At 34.2% G+C, this 22,389-nt stretch overlaps 1 protein-coding gene across 3 annotated transcripts in view; it reads left to right on the top strand.

Moving 5' to 3' along the window:
• The window catches only part of LOC100440065 (cadherin-10), a 163,062-nt gene that overhangs the window by 99,263 nt on the left and 41,410 nt on the right, over positions 1 to 22,389 (top strand). For all 3 annotated transcript variants that reach the window (XM_009240608.4, XM_024247190.3, XM_054555443.2), the window contains 3 exons: positions 13,015 to 13,309; positions 14,886 to 15,005; positions 15,426 to 15,593. In XM_009240608.4, coding sequence (XP_009238883.1) covers positions 13,015 to 13,309; positions 14,886 to 15,005; positions 15,426 to 15,593 — 583 coding nt within the window. The remainder of the gene's footprint in view (positions 1 to 13,014; positions 13,310 to 14,885; positions 15,006 to 15,425; positions 15,594 to 22,389) is intronic.

Raw genomic sequence — 22,389 nt, 5'->3', positions numbered from 1 at the left:
TCACAAACTGGTTGAAATTTAGAATACTTTAAACATTTGCCGCCTTTTCTTCTATGTATTATTTTCATGTACTTTATTTCTATATCCAAAGACATGACTATTATTGTTTTGTATATTCAGCAATTATTTATGTTTACCACATAGTTGCTGTTCTGGTATTCTTCATTCCCTTCAGTGATTTTATCTGGGATCATTTTCCTTAGGCCTGAAAATATCAGTTTAATATTTCTTTTACTGAATGCCTGTTGGGATAAATTCCCTGGTTTCTGTCCAAAAATATACTTATTTCACCTTTCTTTGAAAGCTATTTTGATACAATATAGAATGTTATACTGCTAGTTATTTTTTTAATCAATGCTTTAAGATGTCATTCCAGGTTGGGTGCGGTGGCTTACGCCTGTAATCTCAGCACTTTGGGAGGCTGAGGCGAGCAGCTCACCTGAGGTCAGGAGTTTGAGACCAGCCTGGCCAACATGGTGAAACCCCGTCTCTACTAAAAACACAAAAATTAGCAGGGCATCGTGGCAGGTGCCTATAATCCCAGCCACTCGGAAGGCTGAGGCAGGAGAATCGCTTGAACCCAGGAGGCGGAGGTTGCAGTGAGCCAAGATTGCGCCACTGCACTTCAGCCTGGGAGACAAGATCGAGACTTCATCTCAAAAAAAAAAAAGTCATTCCGTTGTGTATTGGCTTCTGTTATTTTTACTGAAGCACCAACTGTTACCCACGTCTGCTGCTTTGACATTAATGTGTCTTTCTCCTACATACTTTCATAGTTTTCTCTATGTCCTGAGTATTTAAAATTTTTAATATAACTGGGTTAGGTGTGATTTTCTTCTCATTTATCCTTTTGGGAGTTCTTCCATTTTATTGAATGTGTAGGCTGTAATCTTTCATCAGTTTTTAAAAATTTCTTACCTATTTCCTCTTGGAATACAACTTCTATTTCATTCTTACTCTTTCTCCTTCTGAAAATCTGATTTCATGTATTGCAACTTTTGATTGTGCTTCACAAGCATTCAATGACCTTATGTAATTTTCATTTTCATATTTTTATTTTCTGCATCTTTCAGTTTGTGTATATTCTATATATATGACTTCACTTGGGAATTTTTGTTTTGGCTTCTGAAAGATTAAACTTATGTTTTTCTGTATCCAATTTGCTGTAAAACCTCTCTGTTGATTTATGAATGTCAGATATTGTATTTTCAGTTTCAGAATGCTCTTTTGACTCATTTTATCTCAATTATTATCTATTTTTCCATGTTTTACATTTTTAAATATATTAAATATAGCTATTTTCAGCCTTGTTTGCTAAATCTGTTATTCAAATATGGTTTCTCTCTATCTCTACTTTTATTCTTCCATATTAATCCCCTAATTGTGCTTTCTTGCATGTATAGTAAAATTTATTTTTAACCAAACAGTATGTTTAAAGAACACAAAGACTCCAGAGTGAGTTATTTTTTACTGGAAAGTTTTCTTTTTGTTTATCAGATTATTTATTTGCTTATCACTCTGATTATTAATTTTATATGTCAAGTTGGCTAAGATGTGGTACACAGTTGATCAAACTAATTAGTCTCATTGTGGCTATGAAGGTATTCTTTAGATCTGCTTAACATTTATAATCAGTAAACAAATAGAGCAGATTACTCTCCGTAATACCATTGGGCCCCATCAAATCAGTTGAAGGCCTTAAGAGCAAGGATTGAGGTTCCCTAAAAAAAAAAAAAAAAAAAAAAAAAAAAAAAAAAAAAAAAAAAAAAGAGGAGGACTGGGAATTCTATCTCAAGACTATAACATAGAAGCTCTGCTGAGGTTCCCTTGGCTGGGCTCAGTGGCTCAAACCTGTAATCCCAGCACTTTGGGAGGGCAAGGCAGGTGTATCCCCCAAGGTCAGGAGTTTAAGACCAGCCTGGCCAACATGGTGAAACCCCGTCTCTACTAAAAATACGTGGGGCATGGTGGCAGGTGCTTGTAATCCCAGCTACTCAGGAGGCTGAGGCAGGAGAATCACTTGAACCTGGGAGGCGGAGGTTGCAGTGAGCCGAAATCACACCACTGCACTGCAGCCTAGGTGACAGAGCAAGACTCAGTCTCAAAAAAAAAAAAAGAAAAAAGAAAAGAAACCCTGCTGAGGTTCCCATCTGGTGGCCTAGTCTGTGGATTTCTGATTCAAGACTGGAATATCAAGGCTTACGTGAATTTTGAATCTGCTGCCCTTCCCTGTAGATTTTGGACTTGCCAACCCCGACAATTGCATGACCCAATTTCTTAACATTTATTTGCTTTACGCTTCTTCAACAATTGACAGAAGTCACCAGGAGGAATTTGTCTGTGTGTTTTGCCACTTAAGCTTGACATGAAGAGCAATGTATCTTCTACTTTCTCTTCTCCTGAGCGATGGCCATTTGTCAAGGGACCAAGTGTGTATGTTTAGTTTCTAGAGGCACTGAGAATTGTTGAATGCCCTTAGGTTAAAAAATAAGTCTCTGTAAATCCTCAAGTTCAATTCCATAATCTCTGGAGGACTTCCAACTTTCACCTCTTTACTTAAAAAAAAAAAAAAAAAATTGAATCTAAGAACCACAAGTCTCTGGAAATGTGGGTAATTACATTACAGCTTTCAGAAGCTTTCAGCCTTGCCCTTTAGCCTCCCACAGACTCTATTCAACAAAAGTCTTTTGGGGAAGACTGGCAATGTGCTTGAAGACCTTCAGTTTACCAATATTTTTACTCCAGTACCATGACACCTCTATTTTTTTTTTCTCCTAGAAGTGCCCTTTCCTTGGCCAGTTACAGATACTCACCTTCAAGCCCCCGGCCAAGAATTGGCAAATTCCCTCGGGAAAAAGCAGCTGCCAGTCATCAGCTCACATCTGTACAATTCTCTTCTCTCAGGTTTCAGTTTATTCAGTTCTTGTTTACATAGCAATTTGGCCCTGGCAGTATGATTTTCTGTGATTTATTTAGCTGTTCTACATGATGTCAGTGGAAACGTTGGCCTGCTGTTGCTTACCTACCTCATCCTACACTTAAGATAAATTACAGATGTTTACAATGATCTAACTTACAGTTTCAAAGGCAAATTTGGATTAGCATTTATATTATTAGCAGTTCACTAAAAATTTTAAATTGTCCTCTGGTAATCCATGTATATATTGTAGTCCACTGATCCAATTTCATAGTTAACTGGAAGTCCTATATATCTTACAGCCCAATCATTTCCAGTTTGAAGGCTAACATTTTCTTTGTGCAGATTTATACTTTTAACATAGAGTAATTGTTGACCCCATGTTTCATTATGAACTTCTGGCTCTCTCTTTCATTTCATTCAAAATATTTAGACTTTCCAAAATCATTGCTCATCTTTTTTATTTTATTTGTTTGACATTTGACTCTGATGTCCGTTTCCTTTTATAAATAGATAAAATAGATAAAAAGAAAATGTACTATGTGCTGTGAAAAGTTTGGAGTCCACAAGAGTAGAAAATTTGGTTCTTATTTTCAAAATAACTATACTTTTAGTTTCAGAAAAAATTACAAAAATAATAGTTCAAAATTGCTACAGGTGTTATAAGAGTTTATATGTGTATATATTTGTGCACACAAATTATATATGTATACCCACATACATACTCAGTTATATATACATATATACACAAGCAATTTAAATATTTAATTTTGTATGCTATTGTATATACATATACACACACGTAAAAAGTATAATTGGATAAATAGGATCTTTATAGATGAGTATGAATTTTTAGGGTGGATAAATCAATGTCATGAGGAAGGATGCAAATCACAGAGGCATGACATTGATATGTTTGGGGATAGGTATATTCATCTGATGAAGATATGAATATCTCTCAGTCAATCGAGCAATCCCTTTTCCTTGTGAGAGTGTTGATCTTGATTTCTCAATTCCTTTTTATTGGGGAAAACACAGAAAGTTAACCTAGAACAAGAATTTTATTTTTATTTTAATTTAGAGGTGTTTGGCTATATTTCAGAGGATCTTTGTACTCCCTGATACTGCGTTAGCATTGTTTGTGTATTTTGTACACACACACACACACACACACAATTTTTTTCAAGGATACCATTCATAGCCTTTTTAAAAAATAATCATTTTAGTTCATGTCTCAAAAATCAAATAAATGTAAAGATCCAACTTCGTTTATCTCTTTCCTCTCTTTGACCGTAGTCCCTCGAGACCATAGTCTGCTGCCTAGTCTTTCTCCTTCAGGAATCCGGTCATGTGTTTGTCACCCTATACCTTCTGAAAAATAAAAGCACCTTTAGAAGGCTTAGAGGCACAGACCTTCAAATATCGTCTCTGTAGCAAAGTCTCCTAACCTTTTAAAGTCCGAAAATACCACCCTTTGAATTTCTATCACTTCTTTAGTTTCATTCAATCAGTTACAGAAATATTTCCTTTTTTTAATTATTTTTTATTTTTTTTGAAGACAGAGTTCTCCTCTGTCTCCCAGAATGTCGTGGCAGGATCCTACCTCACTGTAACCTTGCAAGCACGGGCTTGAGCAATCCTGCCTATGAGTCCCAATTGAGTCCCAAGTAGTTGGGACTACAGGCATGCCACCATGCCTGGCTAATTAAAAGAAAAAAAAATGTAGAGGGGAGTCTGTGTTGCCTAGACTGGTCTTGATCTCTTGGCCTCAAAAGATCCTTCTGCCTTGGCTTCCCAAAGCACTGAGATTATAGGTGTGAGCCACATGCCAGGCCTAAAAGACTCCTTTAGTGAATACTTACACCGAGCCCTCACCTGCGTTTAAAATTTTCTGTCCTTATGCCTTTTTTGGTGAAAAGGAGGAAAGAATGATTCTCAGCTGTTTGTATAGCTCGTAGCAAAGAAGTTATATTTCCCTCTAATTTTTCTGTGATCTCCTTTTAAATGAATCTCTTGCTTTTAAATGTTGTGAATTTACTTAAAAACTTCTTAGACACCTATGTACATATATCCCTATATTGTAAATCCAAGTTGCTTAAGAAGACTTCTCCAAGTTGTGGGGAAAAAATAAGGTGTAAAAACGTTCAATGTCATTTTCAGACCACAAGGAGATAATTTTCATAATTCAGTGATCTGCAAAAATATAAGAAGAGTCCTGGCTTCTAAAATAATATGAACTTTCTCTAAGTCATTTTCTCAATAACTTTCTTTACAAGTGATAAGCTAATACATGAGAAATAATGTGTCTATTTTGTGTTTTATGTACCACTTAGGAACTTAGAAGGAGGGTTCCTTAACTTATGTACTTAAATTGTTGACTTTTGAAGCAGTTAATGCCTGTAAATATATTTTTTAAGTGTCTGGCTTTGGAAGAAGATAATGCCTGTGAAAGTGTGTTTCTGAAATAAATAAATGCCTTTAGTGTAGTCTTAATATCTTTCCAATGCTAGCAAATAAATATATCCTAGTTGAGATGCTTCAAGATGTGACATAGCAACATTTTTAGCAGGACCTGCCTTCTAGAATTATATAGCATTCTCATGAAGAAGTCTGATCTCTTGTAGGTTCTTGAGTAATTCAAGTTGACTTCAAAGAGATCTCCTACATCTCCAGGACCATCCCAGATTGGACACTTTAGTCAGAAGTGGCCACAAGCACAAGGCCAACTTTCAATAGGCTGCAGACTTGGAAGACTAAATGGGAAAGAGGAATCCCTAGTTAATTAATCCAGATCCTATTGACGTTTTTCCTCTTAGAGGAAATCTCTGGGGAACCCTGTCAAATGTGAAGAATGAACCACTTAACTTTTTTGCCAAGAACTAATTTATGCAGCTATATGTGCCTTCCGATCATTTAAATCTTCAAAACTTGCCTCTGGTCCCCGAAAGAAATTATTCAGAAAAGTACTTATCAATCTAAATCATACATATGGGCAAATTATTATAGTTGTTTTTATAATCGATTTCATTGTTAAGTTTTATTTGCTGTCTCCATTTCCATGTTGTTGTTGTTGTTGTTGTTGTTGAGACAGAGTCTTGCCCTGTCTCCAGACTGGAGTGCAGTGGCGTGATCTTGACTCACTGCAACCTCTGCCTCCCTAGTTCAAGAGATTCTCCTGCCTTAGCCTCCCAAGTAGCTGGGACTACAGACATGCCCCACCATGCCCAGCTAATTTTTGTATTTTTAGTAGAGACGGGGTTTCACCATGTTGCCCAGGATGGTCTCAATCTCTTGACCTCGTGATCCGCCTTCCTCGGCCTCCCAAAGTGCTGGGATTACAGGCGTGAGCCACCACACCCGACCTTCCATTTTTGAAGGAAGAATTGTTTTATTGGGATTCATGAAATTGGTCTTGTTTTTGTGTACATTAATATTAAAACAGTGCTCCGGAGGGAGCAAACTACACTTGGAGGACTATATTGCCAGCATTACTCTGTAATCTTCCCATACTCCATCTAATTCAAGGTTTTCTCCCATTCTCCTGATTTTCCTTCAGCCCCAACAACATGAGTAACTATTTATTTATTTCTGACCAGATTGTGTTTGCTGGCTTTGACATGCTTTCAGCTGCTTTCTGATACCAGACAATTTTTCACCTGTGTTTTTTTGTTGTTGTTGTTGGGTGCAGATTTAAAGTTATTTGATTCATTGTTTTATTTTCCATTTAATATTATGTTTATCAACTGGAGCAATTAGAGCAGAATACTAATGATACCACCAGGAGAGGATGGCGTATTTGCCACATTCTACATTTTTTTCAAGAAATATAAAATACCTTGGCTGTTGGAAAGAAAATCAGGCACAAATTATCACTGTAAATTGAAAAATCTATTCAATAATTTCGTTATTTTCAGGTTAATGTACGTAAAAACTTAGCATAAATTGTTTGACTCAGATACTGAATGTTATAATCCTTGTGATTCATTCATCAAAATTTATCTTTCTAAAAACTAGTCTAACTATTACAAATATAATTCTAATTATCTCTACTTTCCCAGTTTTTAGAATGAAGCCAAATACCAACAATTACCAATATCTAAAATGGTATCAATATTCTGAATGAGAAATAATCTCACAATAATATAAGCAATATAAGTGCCTATTGATAGATATGGTTTTTCACTATTTAAATTTTTTCTTTATTTTTCTTCTAGCCAATGGTGAAAATAAAAGTAAAATATTTTATCTGTTATCCTTTTGGTAACAAATTACTTAAATTTCCTGTACTTTGCAGATTGATTTTTTTTGGTAATATTTCTTCATTTAATGTAACTTAAAAATGAATCGATATTAAGAGTTAAAGGTTTGCTGTGGTGTGAATATTTGTGGCCTCGCCACCAAGATTTATATGTTGAAATCCTAACTCCTAAGGTGATGGTTTTAGTAGGTGGGGCCTTTGTGAGGCGCTTAGGTGTGAGGGTGGAAATCTCATGAATGGGATTAGTGCTCCAGCAAGAGATCTTCAGTGAAGACCTTTTGCCTTTCTACCATTAGCCACAGCCAGAAGGTATCATCTATGAACCAGAAAGTGGGCCATTACTGTCAGGCCTCTGAGCCGAAGCTAAGCCATCATATCCCGTCACCTGCACGTACACATCCAAATGGCCAGTTCCAGCTTTAACTGATGACATTCCACCACAAAAGAAGTGAAAATGGCCTGTTCCTGCCTTAACTGATGACATTATCTTGTGAAATTCCTTCTCCTGGCTCATCCTGGCTCAAAAGCTCCCTTACTGAGCACCTTGTGACCCCCACACCTGCCCGCCAGAGAACAACCCTCCTTTGACTGTAATTTTCCTTTGCCTACCCAAATCTTATAAAATGGCCCCACCCCTATCTCCCTTCACTGACTGTCTTTTCGGACTCAGCCCACCTGCACCCAGGTGAAATAGACAGCCTTGTTGCTCACACAGAGCCTGTTTGGTGGTCTCTTCACACGGACGTGCATGAAACTTACCAGACACCAAATGTGCTGGCACCTTGATCTTGGACTTCCCAGTCTCCAGAACAGTGAGAAGTATATTTCTGTTGTTTATAAGCCACTCAGTCTGTGGTCCAATCATGCATAGCTTCACCTTCTGAGAAATGCATCATTAGGCAATTTTGTCATTGTGCAAACATTGTAGAATGTACTCACATGATCTTAGATGGTATAGCATTCTACATACCTAGGCTATATGGTAGGGCCTATTGCTCCTATGTTACAAACCTGTACAGCATGTTATTTTACTGAGTACTGTGGGCAATTATAACACAATGATAAGTCTTTGTATATCTAAACATAGAAAATGTACAGTAAAAATACAATATTATAAACTTATGGGACTGCTGTTGTCTATGCAATCTGTCATTGAAATGTTTTCATGTGGCACATGATTGTAGTTTGCTATAGCAGACTGAACAGATAAAAACTAAAATGTTTTACCAACATTGTCCATATACTGAAGTGTAAGCTTATTTCATTTCCACTGGATAAACAATTGATTGGATATTCTTTTCCTCCTCTTTAAAAATAATTTTTAAAAAATGGTCTTAAACTAGATAGGCTGCAAGACCCCTTTAACTTATAAATTTCATTTTATACAAAGATGTTTTACAAGAAATGTTATAAAATTAGCAGAAATCTGACACATTTCAAGTGACCAGGCATTCATTAAAAAATTTGTTTAAATTTTTCTTTAAATTCAATCTATCATTTGGTTTTAAATATTAAAATTACTCAATATAAACAAATGTAATAATGTATTATAATTAAACATGCCTGAATAAAAAAGTTAAATAATGGGAAAATGACTTTTAAATGTGCAGTGCAGTGCCAGTTGTTCTATTTTCATTAGTTGTCATGTATCTTGCCATGTCCTTTATCTGGTTGTGAATTTACAAGGAACACAGCAGTTGTGAATTTTTAATAGGCTTTTCTCAAGGAAAGAAAAGGTCAGTATTAACATAAAACTCTTTTTAAAAATGTGTGACACAAATGTTTCACACCGAAGAACAGGTGTTACTGAGGAACTAAAACCACGATAATCTAATTTTTTTATGTTTAAAGAAAACTTAATGTCTCACATAATAAAATAGTAAAAAACAAATCAATATATAAGTCATATCTTTCAAAGTAGATGCTTTAAGTTTTTTGGTGTGTGACCCATTGATCCCAACTTCTCAGCAATGTAAAACCCTTTTGTTCAATAAAATGTTTGTTTTTTAAATCCAAGTATTGTTACCTGATATCCAAATAAAAAAGGAAGAGTCGTGAGAAAGCTGCAGATAAAAAGACTAACCCTTGTCTGATCATTACTCAGTGAATGAGTTGGAATAGGAAATAAAATTGTGCCACAGACACACAAAGAATGAGGGAAGGTGGTAATACCAGAACAACTGTTGAAAAAGTATGAAGAATAAGAGATAATTTAAAAAAATAAAGAGAAATTTAAAGAGAAGATGGGAAGCTTAGGAAGGGGACTATAACTCAAGAACTTTATCCTTTGGTCTGTTTCTGTAACTGTTAGGAAATCATCAATATCAATAGACCTGTTATTACTTAGTTCTTGTATCCCATCATTTTCATCTAGAAGAGGAGCTATTTCCCAAGTCTCAGTAGATCTGGAAATTCATCTTTCTGCCTCCTTTATTTACTCTGAAAAGTAAAGCTTGGCCACAGGAAGAACAGATCTTGACTTTGAAAAACATAAGAACTGTAAGGAATTTTTTTAGTTGTATCACCCTACCAATAAACATTTTTACATGCCAGGATCACAGTTTTATTATGTGCAATGAGATTATCCACATAATCTCATTATTACAGTGAATATCTCTTGTAGTTTCTTTACTTGTCCATGTATCAAATATGTTTTCAAAGACCATCTTTCATTAAACATAGGCTAATGTCATGCCCTCAAATACAGTCCTTTTTGCCCTTTATTCTAGTGCTAGCGATCATTTGTTTCCCTCTGTGACTTTTTAAATGCACATTATCATTAGTACAAGCTCTAGTGGTTCAAGTAAATCGAGTAGTAATTCTGTCGTCTTAGGATCAAGCCACATAAATTCTTAGTTGTAATTTGCTTCTCTTAATTATATTCCCATTGGTGAAGGTAGAAATCCTTTCATTTTCTGATTCTCAAAACCACAGTCTACCTGCAAACTCCATCTCTTTGATTCCCTGCTACCATGTTCAATTTTCTAATCCAACAGAAACTCCCACAGTATGTGGTCCAATTATAAGATTTAATTTTCACTCTCTGTAGTATAAGTGAAGATAATAAATCCTGCTGTGATTTATATTCCAAAACTGAGCTTTCTAAAAATTAAAATCTCACCATCTTAGCAGCTTTTTTGCATGTCCAACTGATTAGAATAGGAGAAAGGGTTTTAATGACCCCTATCTTGCCTTAGATCCTTCTTCATTCCAAATCTATATTCTATATTTATGCAGTGTTCTTTCTAAAATGCAAAATTAATAACATATAAAAATTTCCCATATTCAAACCTCTACTCATTCTTTGATAATTTAGGTATTGTAAGCTTAAGAAATCCTGATTGATTCCTGGGGGCTTTTTAAGGGGCTGTCTTGTGAATTTCCATTTCACAAAATGTTTGAATCTTCCACAGAAACTGACTGGAATTGTTGATTTGGATTAAGAAGTACACAATTCTTATGAGAATAAGCAAATATTTCTCAATTAAAATTATTGAATGCATAGAGAATAGATATAACTGTCTACTATAAACATAACATCTCATCAAATTATTGATAATATCAGTAATTTTCTTGACTTATTTTGATTCTCAGATAGAACAAGAGATACGGAGTGCTTAAATCTGTAACTTGGAAAATTGCCACTGTGTTGCACATGTATATAATTGGAAAGTTTCCCAGCAACTATGTACATTTTCAGTTCCTGTAAAGCATCAGTCTTGTGACTTTTTAAAAGAGTGGTTTCCTGGATAAAAGTCACATGTTACTTCGGAAAGCTTTTTAGTTAAAAGGAGTTATTTCCTGAGTTTCTCAACCTTACTTTATTGTTTGTGAATAGCTAAAAATGTAGTAAGAAACTATTTGTTACCTGACTTCTTTATCTTTTTCTCCAAAGTATATGTCCATTTGGGGTTTTCTTAATCTATTATATCTGTATTAAAAAGTAGTTTATCCAGAAATGTCGTTTTATCCAGAGTTGATGGCTAGGTGCTAATTACTACTTCCATTAACCAAAAAGTAGACTGCTTTTATAGACCCAGTGATAACAAGTAATAGCATGCATTAAAGATAAATACACATAAAATTTTATTTATTTTCAATATTTTTGGTGTCTACATAAAAATGTTTTCAGAGGCAAGTTCATCGAAATAAGTTCTCATAAGTAAAAAAGAACCTTTCAATTAAATAAACAAGAGTCTTCTTAAATAGGACGTAATTAGTTTAAAATTCTACACTTAATTAGATGAAAATGAGTATTGGTGTAAGTAGTCTAAAGAGCAAAAATGAAACTTATTTAGATAAATATGTAACTCTATGTATTTTTTCATATAATTGAAGATTATTGTCTCAAATTCTTAATTCTGTGGGCTGTAGATCAGTGTGCCTATTCTGATTTATGTCTAGATTTTATGTAAATATTAAAACATAAAACATGTCTATAATGATGTCTGTTATAATAAATGTCTTGTAGAAATTAAGATCTACAGTTTTTAAAATATTTCTTATCAAACATGTAACAATATAAAAATTTGTTGAAGCATAATCTCATTGCACATAATAAAACTGTGATTCTAGCATGTAAAAATGTTTATTGGTAGGGTGGTAACACTGAAAAAAAAACCTTACACTTCTTATGTTTTTCAAAGCCAAGATCTGTTCTTCCTGTGGCCACACTTTACTTTTCAGAGTAAGAATTCTATGTGGGGCAGGAGGTATAGCCATCTGGCAACTGCCTGTCCATTTCCAGAATTCTCAAGGTCATTGGGGCCCGTTATTTCCTGCCCAAACATTCCGGAGCTTGCTTCTAGGTTTTAGAAGAGGCTCTTCTTTAAGTTAATTGCCCAAAGGTTAGACTCAGTCACTAGTACACTAGTACATGTACTCCTAAAGCCTGTTGGCTAGCCTTAAGGGCATCTGTTGAAAAATAACCTAGATGGAATTTGTTCATGACACATGAACTCCTGGATTGGCATTTGCACTAGGATGGTGTGTACATTGGGCTGAGATGTCCACATGAAGGCATGGGAAGCTCTTTGATGTGATGAAGTGATTCTCAAAGCTTCAGTGTGGTTATGTTACAGGCTCAGGAAAAGGAGCAAGACACAGGCCTTGTATTGCCTTGTTCCTGCACAGAATTTGTCCTTGTAGGTTTTTAAATGGTAGATTTGACAAGGTAGGAGGCTAGAACATATTTTATTTTATAGTTCATTAATTTTATTTATAACTTTAAAATATATAGACATGTGTTATGTAGATATCTATCTGCTCTGAGTACTACAAATATTTGTGGGGTAATCACTGTCTATTGTATAAACCAAAAAATAATGTATGTTGTTTTTAAAGTAAGAGCTTTGTCTCCTACAGCTTAGCTTACAGTTCTTAAGACATTATTAATTCATCAAGAAAAATATGATAGCTAATAACAAGTTTATAGCAGATGGTTTTTTTTTTGCACAATTTAAGAATAAAATGATTTTTCATTCACAGAAAGAGATGAGAGAGCAGTGTTTACACCCACCTATCAAGACTGATATCTTATATCTGGGACAGAATTTATTTGCCCATGAAAATGAATATTTACCAAGCAAAGAGAGGAGCTTGGTTTAATTTTATTACATTTTTTTCATTTAAAATAAAAATTATCCTGATATATAAAAGGCTATTCATATTCTTTAAAGTGTATAAATGAGTGTGATCAAACTTATTCAACTCTCATTTCAAGAACTAGGATAGCCGACCCCATTGCTCAGTGATGAGACGTGAAAGACCTCCTGTGAATTCTTTCAGCATCATGTACCTTATACATTATCATGGATATACTCTTTTTTATTTCCCCTAGCTACATTCAGACCAAGATAAAGGAGATGGATCACTCAAATATATCTTATCTGGAGATGGAGCTGGTACTCTTTTTATTATTGATGAAAAAACAGGTGATATTCATGCCACAAGACGAATTGATAGGGAGGAAAAGGCCTTTTATACTCTACGTGCACAAGCTATTAACAGAAGAACTCTGAGGCCAGTAGAGCCAGAGTCAGAGTTTGTGATCAAAATTCATGATATCAATGACAATGAGCCAACGTTCCCAGAAGAAATCTATACAGCTAGTGTTCCCGAAATGTCTGTTGTAGGTAAGTTCATTTACAACGTTTATGATGGTATTCAAAAAGTGTTTTAAAAATCAAGAAATTCTTATAATAGTATAATCAATTAATTGAAATCCTCTTTGATTTGCTACCATGAGTACATATTTATTTATTTTTTCTTTTAGGGGACAATCAGAAAAAAAAAGATCAATGCAATTTACACTTCCTATGGATTTGTGAATCTTTATAATACATATAGGTAGACACTCTCCTCAAAAATCAAGAAAATATCATTGAACTTCAGTAGAAAATTGTGAAAATAATTTTTTGTCCCTTGGATTCAGAGAAAAGTTGTATAAATTTCTGATCCCAAATATAATATAAATACATTTAGAATACCATAGAGGTTATATAATCTTCACATATACTCTAGTCATAATTTACCAAAAGATTTCGTCTGGAATATGTACTATCTACATATTTCAATTGAAGAAATTGATTATATTATTTCTTTTTTATTAAACATCACAAAATATCCTATCATTATAATTATTATATATAAAACTCTGCTGGTATCTTTAAAATTCTTTGAAATCTTATATTCAAAAAAACCAGTTAAAAACCTATGGTTAAATACATATTGATACAGAATTACCAAGTTAGATTGTGGAACCTGTAAAACATAAGGCATGAAAAAAGGTAGAAATATAACATTCAAGAAAATAGAATTTCTCTTTTCAATGTAAATAAATGGGAGATGTATCTGTAGGCCAAGAAAATTAAAACTGCATTAATTTTTTAAATTAGATATACAATGACAGGCAATGAAAAACATCAGAAAACATCAGAGAACATCAGAGAACAGTGATTTTTAGAGACATATTTTTGGATTCGGTAGGAGAATAGACAATTCTCAAATATGTGTGAAGTTGTTTAAACGGATTAAACAAATCTGGAGCTTTTTTTTTACTTGTAACAGTTATAATTGCACATTTTCAGACTCTGCATTTCTCAAAAGCATTGTTCTGGGATTGTTATTTAATATTTACTTCATTAAATCCCAAGAACTTTTAGCAGTCATCTCACTATAAAGTCCTTTTAAATATCTTGAACTTTATTAAATAGATTTTAGTAGTTCATGGAACTTGGGATCATGTTGAATTGTTTCTAAATTTAGAATTTAATCTATTCATAAAATTGTATTTTAGAGCAGATGTTAATTATTTTTAGAGTTAATTAGTGGAGAGGGGGAAGAAGAACACACTTACTCCTGTGTGATTAGATATGCCCTTTACACAAAACAAATCTATTATGTGAAAATGAATTTCAGCATCCAACTTGAGCATTTGTAAAGTAACTGTATTTATTATATTCTGATATACTAGAATTATTTATTGCATGCATAAAAATAGACATGTTGACTAAATAAATATTATGTATTTGAACTCAGAGTTTACCTGTAATAACACTATATATCTACATATTCATCCAAATTGTATATGAAAGTTTCTTTAAGAGGTCATTATTAAAGCCAGAAATCATTCAAGTCTTCAATGAAAACCAGTGCTTTTGCTCCTCCTTCTGGTACTGTGCAGAACTAAGCTGAATTTGGATACTTCAGGTACTTCTGTGGTGCAAGTCACAGCTACAGATGCCGATGATCCTTCATACGGGAACAGCGCCAGAGTCATTTACAGCATACTTCAAGGGCAGCCCTATTTCTCTGTGGAGCCTGAAACAGGTCAGGAATGATGAGTTGCTGTTTGTTCATTTGATCATCTTTATGACCTTTATCAGTAGAAAGACCACGGGAAAATAAGAACAAAACCTTAACATTAATACCCACAGATGAGTGATGATGCAATACTTAAAGATATAAGAACTCAAAGTTAAACGATAGAGTGAACTAATGGAAACCTCCGTTTAGATATTTTAACATATAGGCTTAGACCACTCTAAGCACATGTGGTATTGCTAGGAAATGGTAACACAATACAAATGATATTTCCACAGAATCACTTTTATAATTTCTAGACAATAAAAACGAGTATCAAAATGTGTCTTTCAAGAAATTACTAGCTTAAAAATACTTTTTGTGGACGTAATAAAATAACAATGGAGATTTCAGTGAAGATAATGGAAGTTTTTATATTTTCTCAAGGTATCATCAGGACTGCTTTACCGAACATGAACAGAGAAAACAGAGAGCAATACCAAGTGGTCATCCAGGCCAAAGACATGGGCGGCCAGATGGGAGGCTTATCGGGGACAACCACCGTGAACATCACGCTGACAGATGTCAATGACAACCCACCACGTTTCCCCCAGAGTAAGCACCCTTTAGTGGTCATTCTGCAGGGCAAAAGATTTAGAGTAAAAAAAGACAGACAAAGAGAGAAAAAGAAAAGAAAAAGCAATTGTCATTCATTTAATTTAAAACATATTGAAAATGTGATACAAAAGTAAACAAAAGGTATACATGCTGATGAACTCAGTCTTATTAAAAGATAAAATTGAATATTACAAGCATATTTCACTCAGAGACAGGAAGACCTATGATCCCAAACCTCTTCATATGTGAGCTTGGCATCTATAATTGTAGTTTAAGAACTGTTTCTTTCAGCTAAAAAAAGGAAACAATGTTTATTAGAAAACAAACTAAGTCATAATTTTACAATAAATGTGTTTTTTTCTGTTTCAAATTAAATAAAGAGGATCCTAAATTGAGGACAAATTTTTTCAACAAAAAATCTAATTTAACAAATTATGAGAACTAAGCCGGAAAGCACTGTAGATGGAGAACCTCAAAAAACTATCTGACTTGCATTTAATGTTATTGTGTGTGCAGTGACAACCTTAATACAACATTTTGTATTCCTGATGTATGCATAGATCTATTTTGAACTGACCTCTCGAATTCTTAAAATAGATTAAGAATAGGTTAAGAACCTTTAGCTCCTAACCATAAAAACACATGCATTTATTCTTCTTTCTTGTACAAATTTGGTAGATTACATGTCTGCTCGCATACTAAAGAGGATGGTATCAAGTCTCAATGGACACTCCCAATATTTTGCTTTGCTAAAAGATCCTGTACTTAGAGAAATGTGACATACACAAAAGTTCGACTACCGCCTATGTCCTGAATTTCCAGTATATGCTGAATATTAACCTCTGAATTGGTCCCCCCCATTTTAGTTTGTAATTTACTTTAAATACCTTGTGATAAAGTATTAAAATTTAAAGGCAGTAGCTTTTTTTGTAATATATATATCTTTATATTAAAGGCCGTTGCTCAGAGGAATTACTAAGAATTGTCAGCATTGTTTTGACTCTTTAAACGCATTTTTTCTCTTTTCTGTACTATTTTTACCTAACTTTGTTATTAATAGTACATGATTCAAATTAAATTGTTTAAAAGCATGTATTTGGAAAGATTTGAAAATTCATATGGAATTTTCTTGAGCAGACTAATCACATACCTATGTATTTGTGACAGTTGTTTGATTAGATATTTAAGGTATGCCAATCAGGTCTGCGAGTGTGGTGCTGGGCTCCAGAACTCGTAGGGAAAGGCATGTGCTCATGCTTTTTTCAAATAATTAAGTTTAAGCTCCAGGTTACCTTTAATATTGGTAAGAAAAATAAAACCAATAATAATCCCGCATATTTCTTAGAACAAGTTTAAAGATGTGTGCTGTTTAAAATTTAAATTTCACATTTTACATGTATTTTTGACCACCTCTTAGCTCGAGCCTTTTACCAGGAGAATGAACATGCAAATTCAGCACAATAAACCATAACTAATTAATTGCATAATCCACAGTGAGCAAAACTATTACTGGAGAAAAAAAGTATTTTACCAGTAATAAATTTCCTTTGGGAGTGGTATTATATTTTACATTTTCAGGAACATATATACACATGTGTCTTAAATACAGTCCATTTACAAATGACACATTCAATAAGTAAATTAAATCTACCTCCAACTCCAAATGTATAGTACTATACATTTAGAGGATTTTAGATCATCTCATATCTTGTCTCATTATTATTATGACATTATTATTATTATTATTATTATTATTATTGAGAGTGAGTCTCACTCTGTGGTGCAGGCTGGAGTGCAGCGCTACAACCTCGGCTCACTGCAACCTCCACCTCCCGGGTTCAAGTGATTCTCCTGCCTCAGCCTCCTGAGTAGCTAGGATTACAGGTTCATGCCACCATGCCCAGATAATTTTTGTAATTTTAGTAGAGACAAGGTTTCGCCGTGTTTCCCAGGCTGATCTTGAACTGTCCCATTATTTTTAAATTACAGATGGAAACATAATTTATGGATTTTTATTTTCTAAGTTATCTTTTTTGTTATGAATATTTACAACCTTATCTGACCTTTGGGAACACACATTCATGAGAATTAGAATGTTATTTGATTGCCTAAGTCATATAACATCTGGAAAATTGCATTTCATATTGAATATTATTTAAGTAAATTGACAATCTTTGGAGGGAGTTCTACAGTTCATGAAGCCTTTCATATGTAGCATATCATGGAAACCTCACAACTAATCTATAGACACCATTACTATTATTATACCCAATGTATAGAAGGAAAGGAGGCTTAGGATAGAAATGATAAAGCCACGTAGGAAAAGTTTTCAAAAAGCAAGAGACATTTATTTGAATTACATGTTTTTCTTTAACCCAACATTACCCTTTAAATATGTCATCAATATGAAACATACTCAAATATTTTACATTTTTTTCTCTAATTCTTAAGCTTATATCAAGTTATCAAGTATTTTCAACTTACATCAAATCTCATTTCAAAAACTACATTTGTAGTCATAGCTATATGACGGTTAGTGGCTTGGCTAGTGGCTGCCATATTGGATAGCTCAGCAGCAGACCCTGCAGTCATCCTGCATGAGTCCCAATAATTTTCACTTAGTAGGTTTTTAACTTGGGTCAGTTAAATTGACCATCTATTTTTCATTGTCTTCAGTAACACTGGATAGCAGTTCTCTTCTTTGCGGAGTAATGTAAGACTAAATAATTTAATATCTAAGAAGCATGGACTCAGTGGCTGGCATTTAGTGTATTTATGCATCCAATAATGTTGATTAATGCTAGTGCTCTATTACCATTATTATTATTATTATTATTCAATATTATAAAAGTTAGGTAACAACTCAAACTTTCCTTTAGGTTGGCTGATCCAAATTCATTATTTCCCTGTATGCTGTATCAACAATCTCAGTCATTTGGAGGGGACAGAGACAAATGAAAACTCAGATATCTTGCTTTATTTTTTCATTTATTTTATTGTGTGGATTTATAACAATGTTTCTCATTCAGAGATAATTTTTCCCTCCCTAGCCATGGCCCTGGACATTTGGCAATGTCCCGAGACGTTTTTGATTATGTCAACTGCCAAGTGCTACTGGAATCTAATGGGTGGAAGCTAGGGCTGCTTCTAAGCATCCTTACAATTTTAATGACAAAGAGTTATCTGGCCCAATATTCCAGTAGCATCTAAGTGAGAAATTTTGATGTCATATGAGGGGCAATTCAAGTACATCACAAATTCATTGATATAAAAATATTTATTAAGATCACCCTTGCACCAAATGCCATTGATATGATTTGGCTGTGTTCCCACCCCAATCTCATCTTGAATTGTAGCTCCCATAATTCCCACGTGTCATGGGAGGGACCGGTGGGAGGTAACTGAATCACGGGGGTGGTCTTTCCCATGCTGTTCTTGTGATAGTGAACAAGTCTCATGAGATCTGATGGTGTTATAATTGGGAGTTCCTCTATACAAGCTATCTTTCCTGCTGCCATGTAAGACATGACTTTGCTCCTCATTCACCTTCCACCACGTTTGTGAGGCCTCCCCAGCCATGTGGAACTGTGAGTCAGCTAAACATCTTTCCTTTATAAATTACCCAGTCTTGGGTATGTCTTTATTAGCAGCATGAGAATAGACTAATACAGCCATTTTAGAAACTAAGTACAAGTATATGGTGTTTGTCAAAATAGCAACAAAAAGCCCTGGTTTGTATCCCTATTGCCCTTCATTAAAGCAGGGGAGATAAATCATACATAAGTAAAAGCATCACTGGCAAGGGGTTGGTTCAGACCTGTATAAAAAGAATAACATGTGAGACAATTCCAATGTAAGCAGGATTTGGCGACTGGGGAAGGGGGAAGGCTGATAGAAGCTGTCATTCAAAAGGTGATATTTCACCCGAACACTGCAATATAGAGTCGATCTAGCCACCAATCGAGGGAGAAATCCACTAAGCAAAAAGATCAGCATGTGGGAAATCCTGAGGTTGGAAATTGAAGGGAGTCTATCCACAACTGAAACCTCCTGTGGCTGGAACATTCCAAATAATGAAGAGGTTGATGGGAGATCAGTTTAGAGGGCTTTACGCTTAGGGGAACATTGATAATTATAAATTATCATTGGCATTAACAAAATCATAAGTGTGTGCCTGATCTAAGTTATCTTTATAGTCTCATGGTTTTTAAAGTATATAAATATATGAACATTAACATATGCACATCAGTATAATTTTTTCTAAAAAGGAGTCCATGGATTGGAAGGTAGGGATGCACCTTAAAACTGATATCTAAAATCCTAATATCTAATACCTAAATCCTGATATCTAAAAGTATTTTCTACTCTTTTGCTCTAAATATTAAAATGTATACAAAATAAATGCACTTACTTCATATGTACCAATAACAGTTCCATTAAGGAGGATTCCAGAGCAAATTTTCCTGCTCTCCAACCATTATTCAATAATCCTTATTTTTTTCTGTTTCATTTTGCTAATGTTAGAAAAATATTATACTTCCATACTTTAAATCTATCTGCCTGCTATTTTCACTTGAATATTTTTAGTCCTGTTTACCCCTTTTCCTTCCTTCTTTCTCTAAAATCATAAAAAATAGAAAATCATAAAATTATGTAAAATTGTGAAAACTGATCATTGGAAAGGTCTATGAAAAGATTACATTTCTGAAACCTTATCATTGTAGGGCTTGACAAAACCAACTGGGACAACAGTATTTGTTTCCAAAAAGTTTTCCAAAAGTATCCCTGAGAAAATGTTACAATATTGATTTTCATCTGTCCATAGTTAGTGATTAAGGGACATCTAATGTACTGAGGCCTGGCTAATTCCATCTTTGCCTTAACACTCCAGAGAATGTCTATTTGAAAAGACTCTCAAATCTATTCAAGGAAAAAAAAAGTAGGCACCAGAGAAGAAGGTCAAGGCCTAGAGATAAAGAGTTTGCAAAAGCAATTAAGCAGGAGGTCAGGGTCCCAGCCAACTGGTTGGTGCCTAGGACTAGATACTAGTTCAAAAAAAAAGTAAAAATAGAACCTTTTATTCACAGGTGGGTGCTTTTCCATACATCCCATCACAGGGACAAAAGTCAAGGAAAGCAGATTGTTTTCAAATTCCACTTAACAATGGGTGTGAGCTCCTAAGAAACCTGGCTTTTATAGAATCATGCTTCTGTACACTCACTGACTCACAGACATTATTGCACACAATTTAGGTTGACAAATAGAAGTCATGGACCAATAACATGTACATTTATGTAGTGTCAGCTTTGCTGAGCCTTTATGAGGGAGAAAAAATTCTTACAAACTCCAAGCAAAAGGTCACTGTATGACTGAGTGACTCTCTCATATGTATGCAGGGTATTATGTATATAGATAATCAATGTCAAATTAAGTGAGAATTTGATATGATATTTATTATGTAAGCATCCAGATCAATCCTAAATGCATGCAAAAGAGTGAATTTATTGTTGTCTACTATATATTTCCCATGGATTATTGAGAATAGTGACAAATATAAGAAGTTTTTCATCATTTGATTAATGTTAGTTGTGAAAATTAATAAAAAATTTCCCCACTTAAAGGACAGTTTTTATTAATATAAATTATAGGTGATGGAAGACTTTGAGTATACAAATAAACTGAAGGAAGATCTTACTTCCTGAGAATTTCAACATCAATTCATTGTATTTCCCATCAAATTAACACTAAAGATTATACACAACTACAACCAATTCAGAAGCAACTGTAAACAATTCCAGAATTATGCAGAACCTAAAAGAGATGTCATACCTATCCATGCTTGTTTGTTTGTTTTATCTGAATGCCATTGATGGACTACAGACTTTATCTCATTAAATTACTTAAAAAAGGATTATCTGGTTTGCCCAAGTAAATAAAACAGCAACAGTGTAAAAATAATAGTATTAGGCATTGATATAGCATGTACCAAATACTACTGTAAAATATAGTGCAAATATAAACTCACTTAATCTTTACATCATCCGTATGAGATAGACAATATATTAGGTTGGTGAAAAAGTAATTTTGCCATTAATAGCAAAAACTGTGATTACTTTTGCACCAACATAAATCTACCCCTTTTCATTAGTTAAAAAAACAGAATCATGTAAATGTAAAGTCACTTGTTCATGAAATAAATAAGAAGCAGATTGAGGATCCAGATTATTTGGCATTTAAGCCTGTGCTTCAAAGCACTACACCTAGAAAGATATCGGCACATCAAAAGTTTAATCTTCCTTGGTGCATCCCACTTTAGTTAATTCTGTAGTTCACTACTTTTATATAGATATAGGGCAAAATTCAGGCAGGACACACTGAATTCTTAAAATGTGTATGCATGTTGATACAGAGACAGGTAAATCATACTTTTATTGCCTGGTGCTTTTGCAATATCCAAGGACCAAACAGGACTGACCTCTTTTCTGGGATCCTTATACTGCCTGGGCAGATAAGCAAGTTTGCATGAGACAAGGTCTTTCAAGGAAATGTCTATATGAAATACATAGGGATTTAAGACACGTACGTTCAGTGAGCTGTGAGACTATCATAATCCCTGCCTGGTACAAGAGAGATTTGATTTAATAAGTGCTGATTTTCACTTTGTAAATAGAGTCAACCTCTCCTCTACTGGGGATCCCAAGGTAATGTAGGCCCCAGGCTGATTTGCATATTTTAAAATTATCAAGCACTTTTCAACTAGAGCAACTGTCAGGTGTGCCCCAAGGAAGATGCT

Source organism: Pongo abelii, chromosome 4 (genome assembly GCF_028885655.2).
Source record: "Pongo abelii isolate AG06213 chromosome 4, NHGRI_mPonAbe1-v2.0_pri, whole genome shotgun sequence".
NCBI classification, from domain to species: domain Eukaryota; kingdom Metazoa; phylum Chordata; class Mammalia; order Primates; family Hominidae; genus Pongo; species Pongo abelii.
Note: the sequence above shows the minus strand (reverse complement) of the source record. Positions and strands in the feature narration are given on the sequence as shown.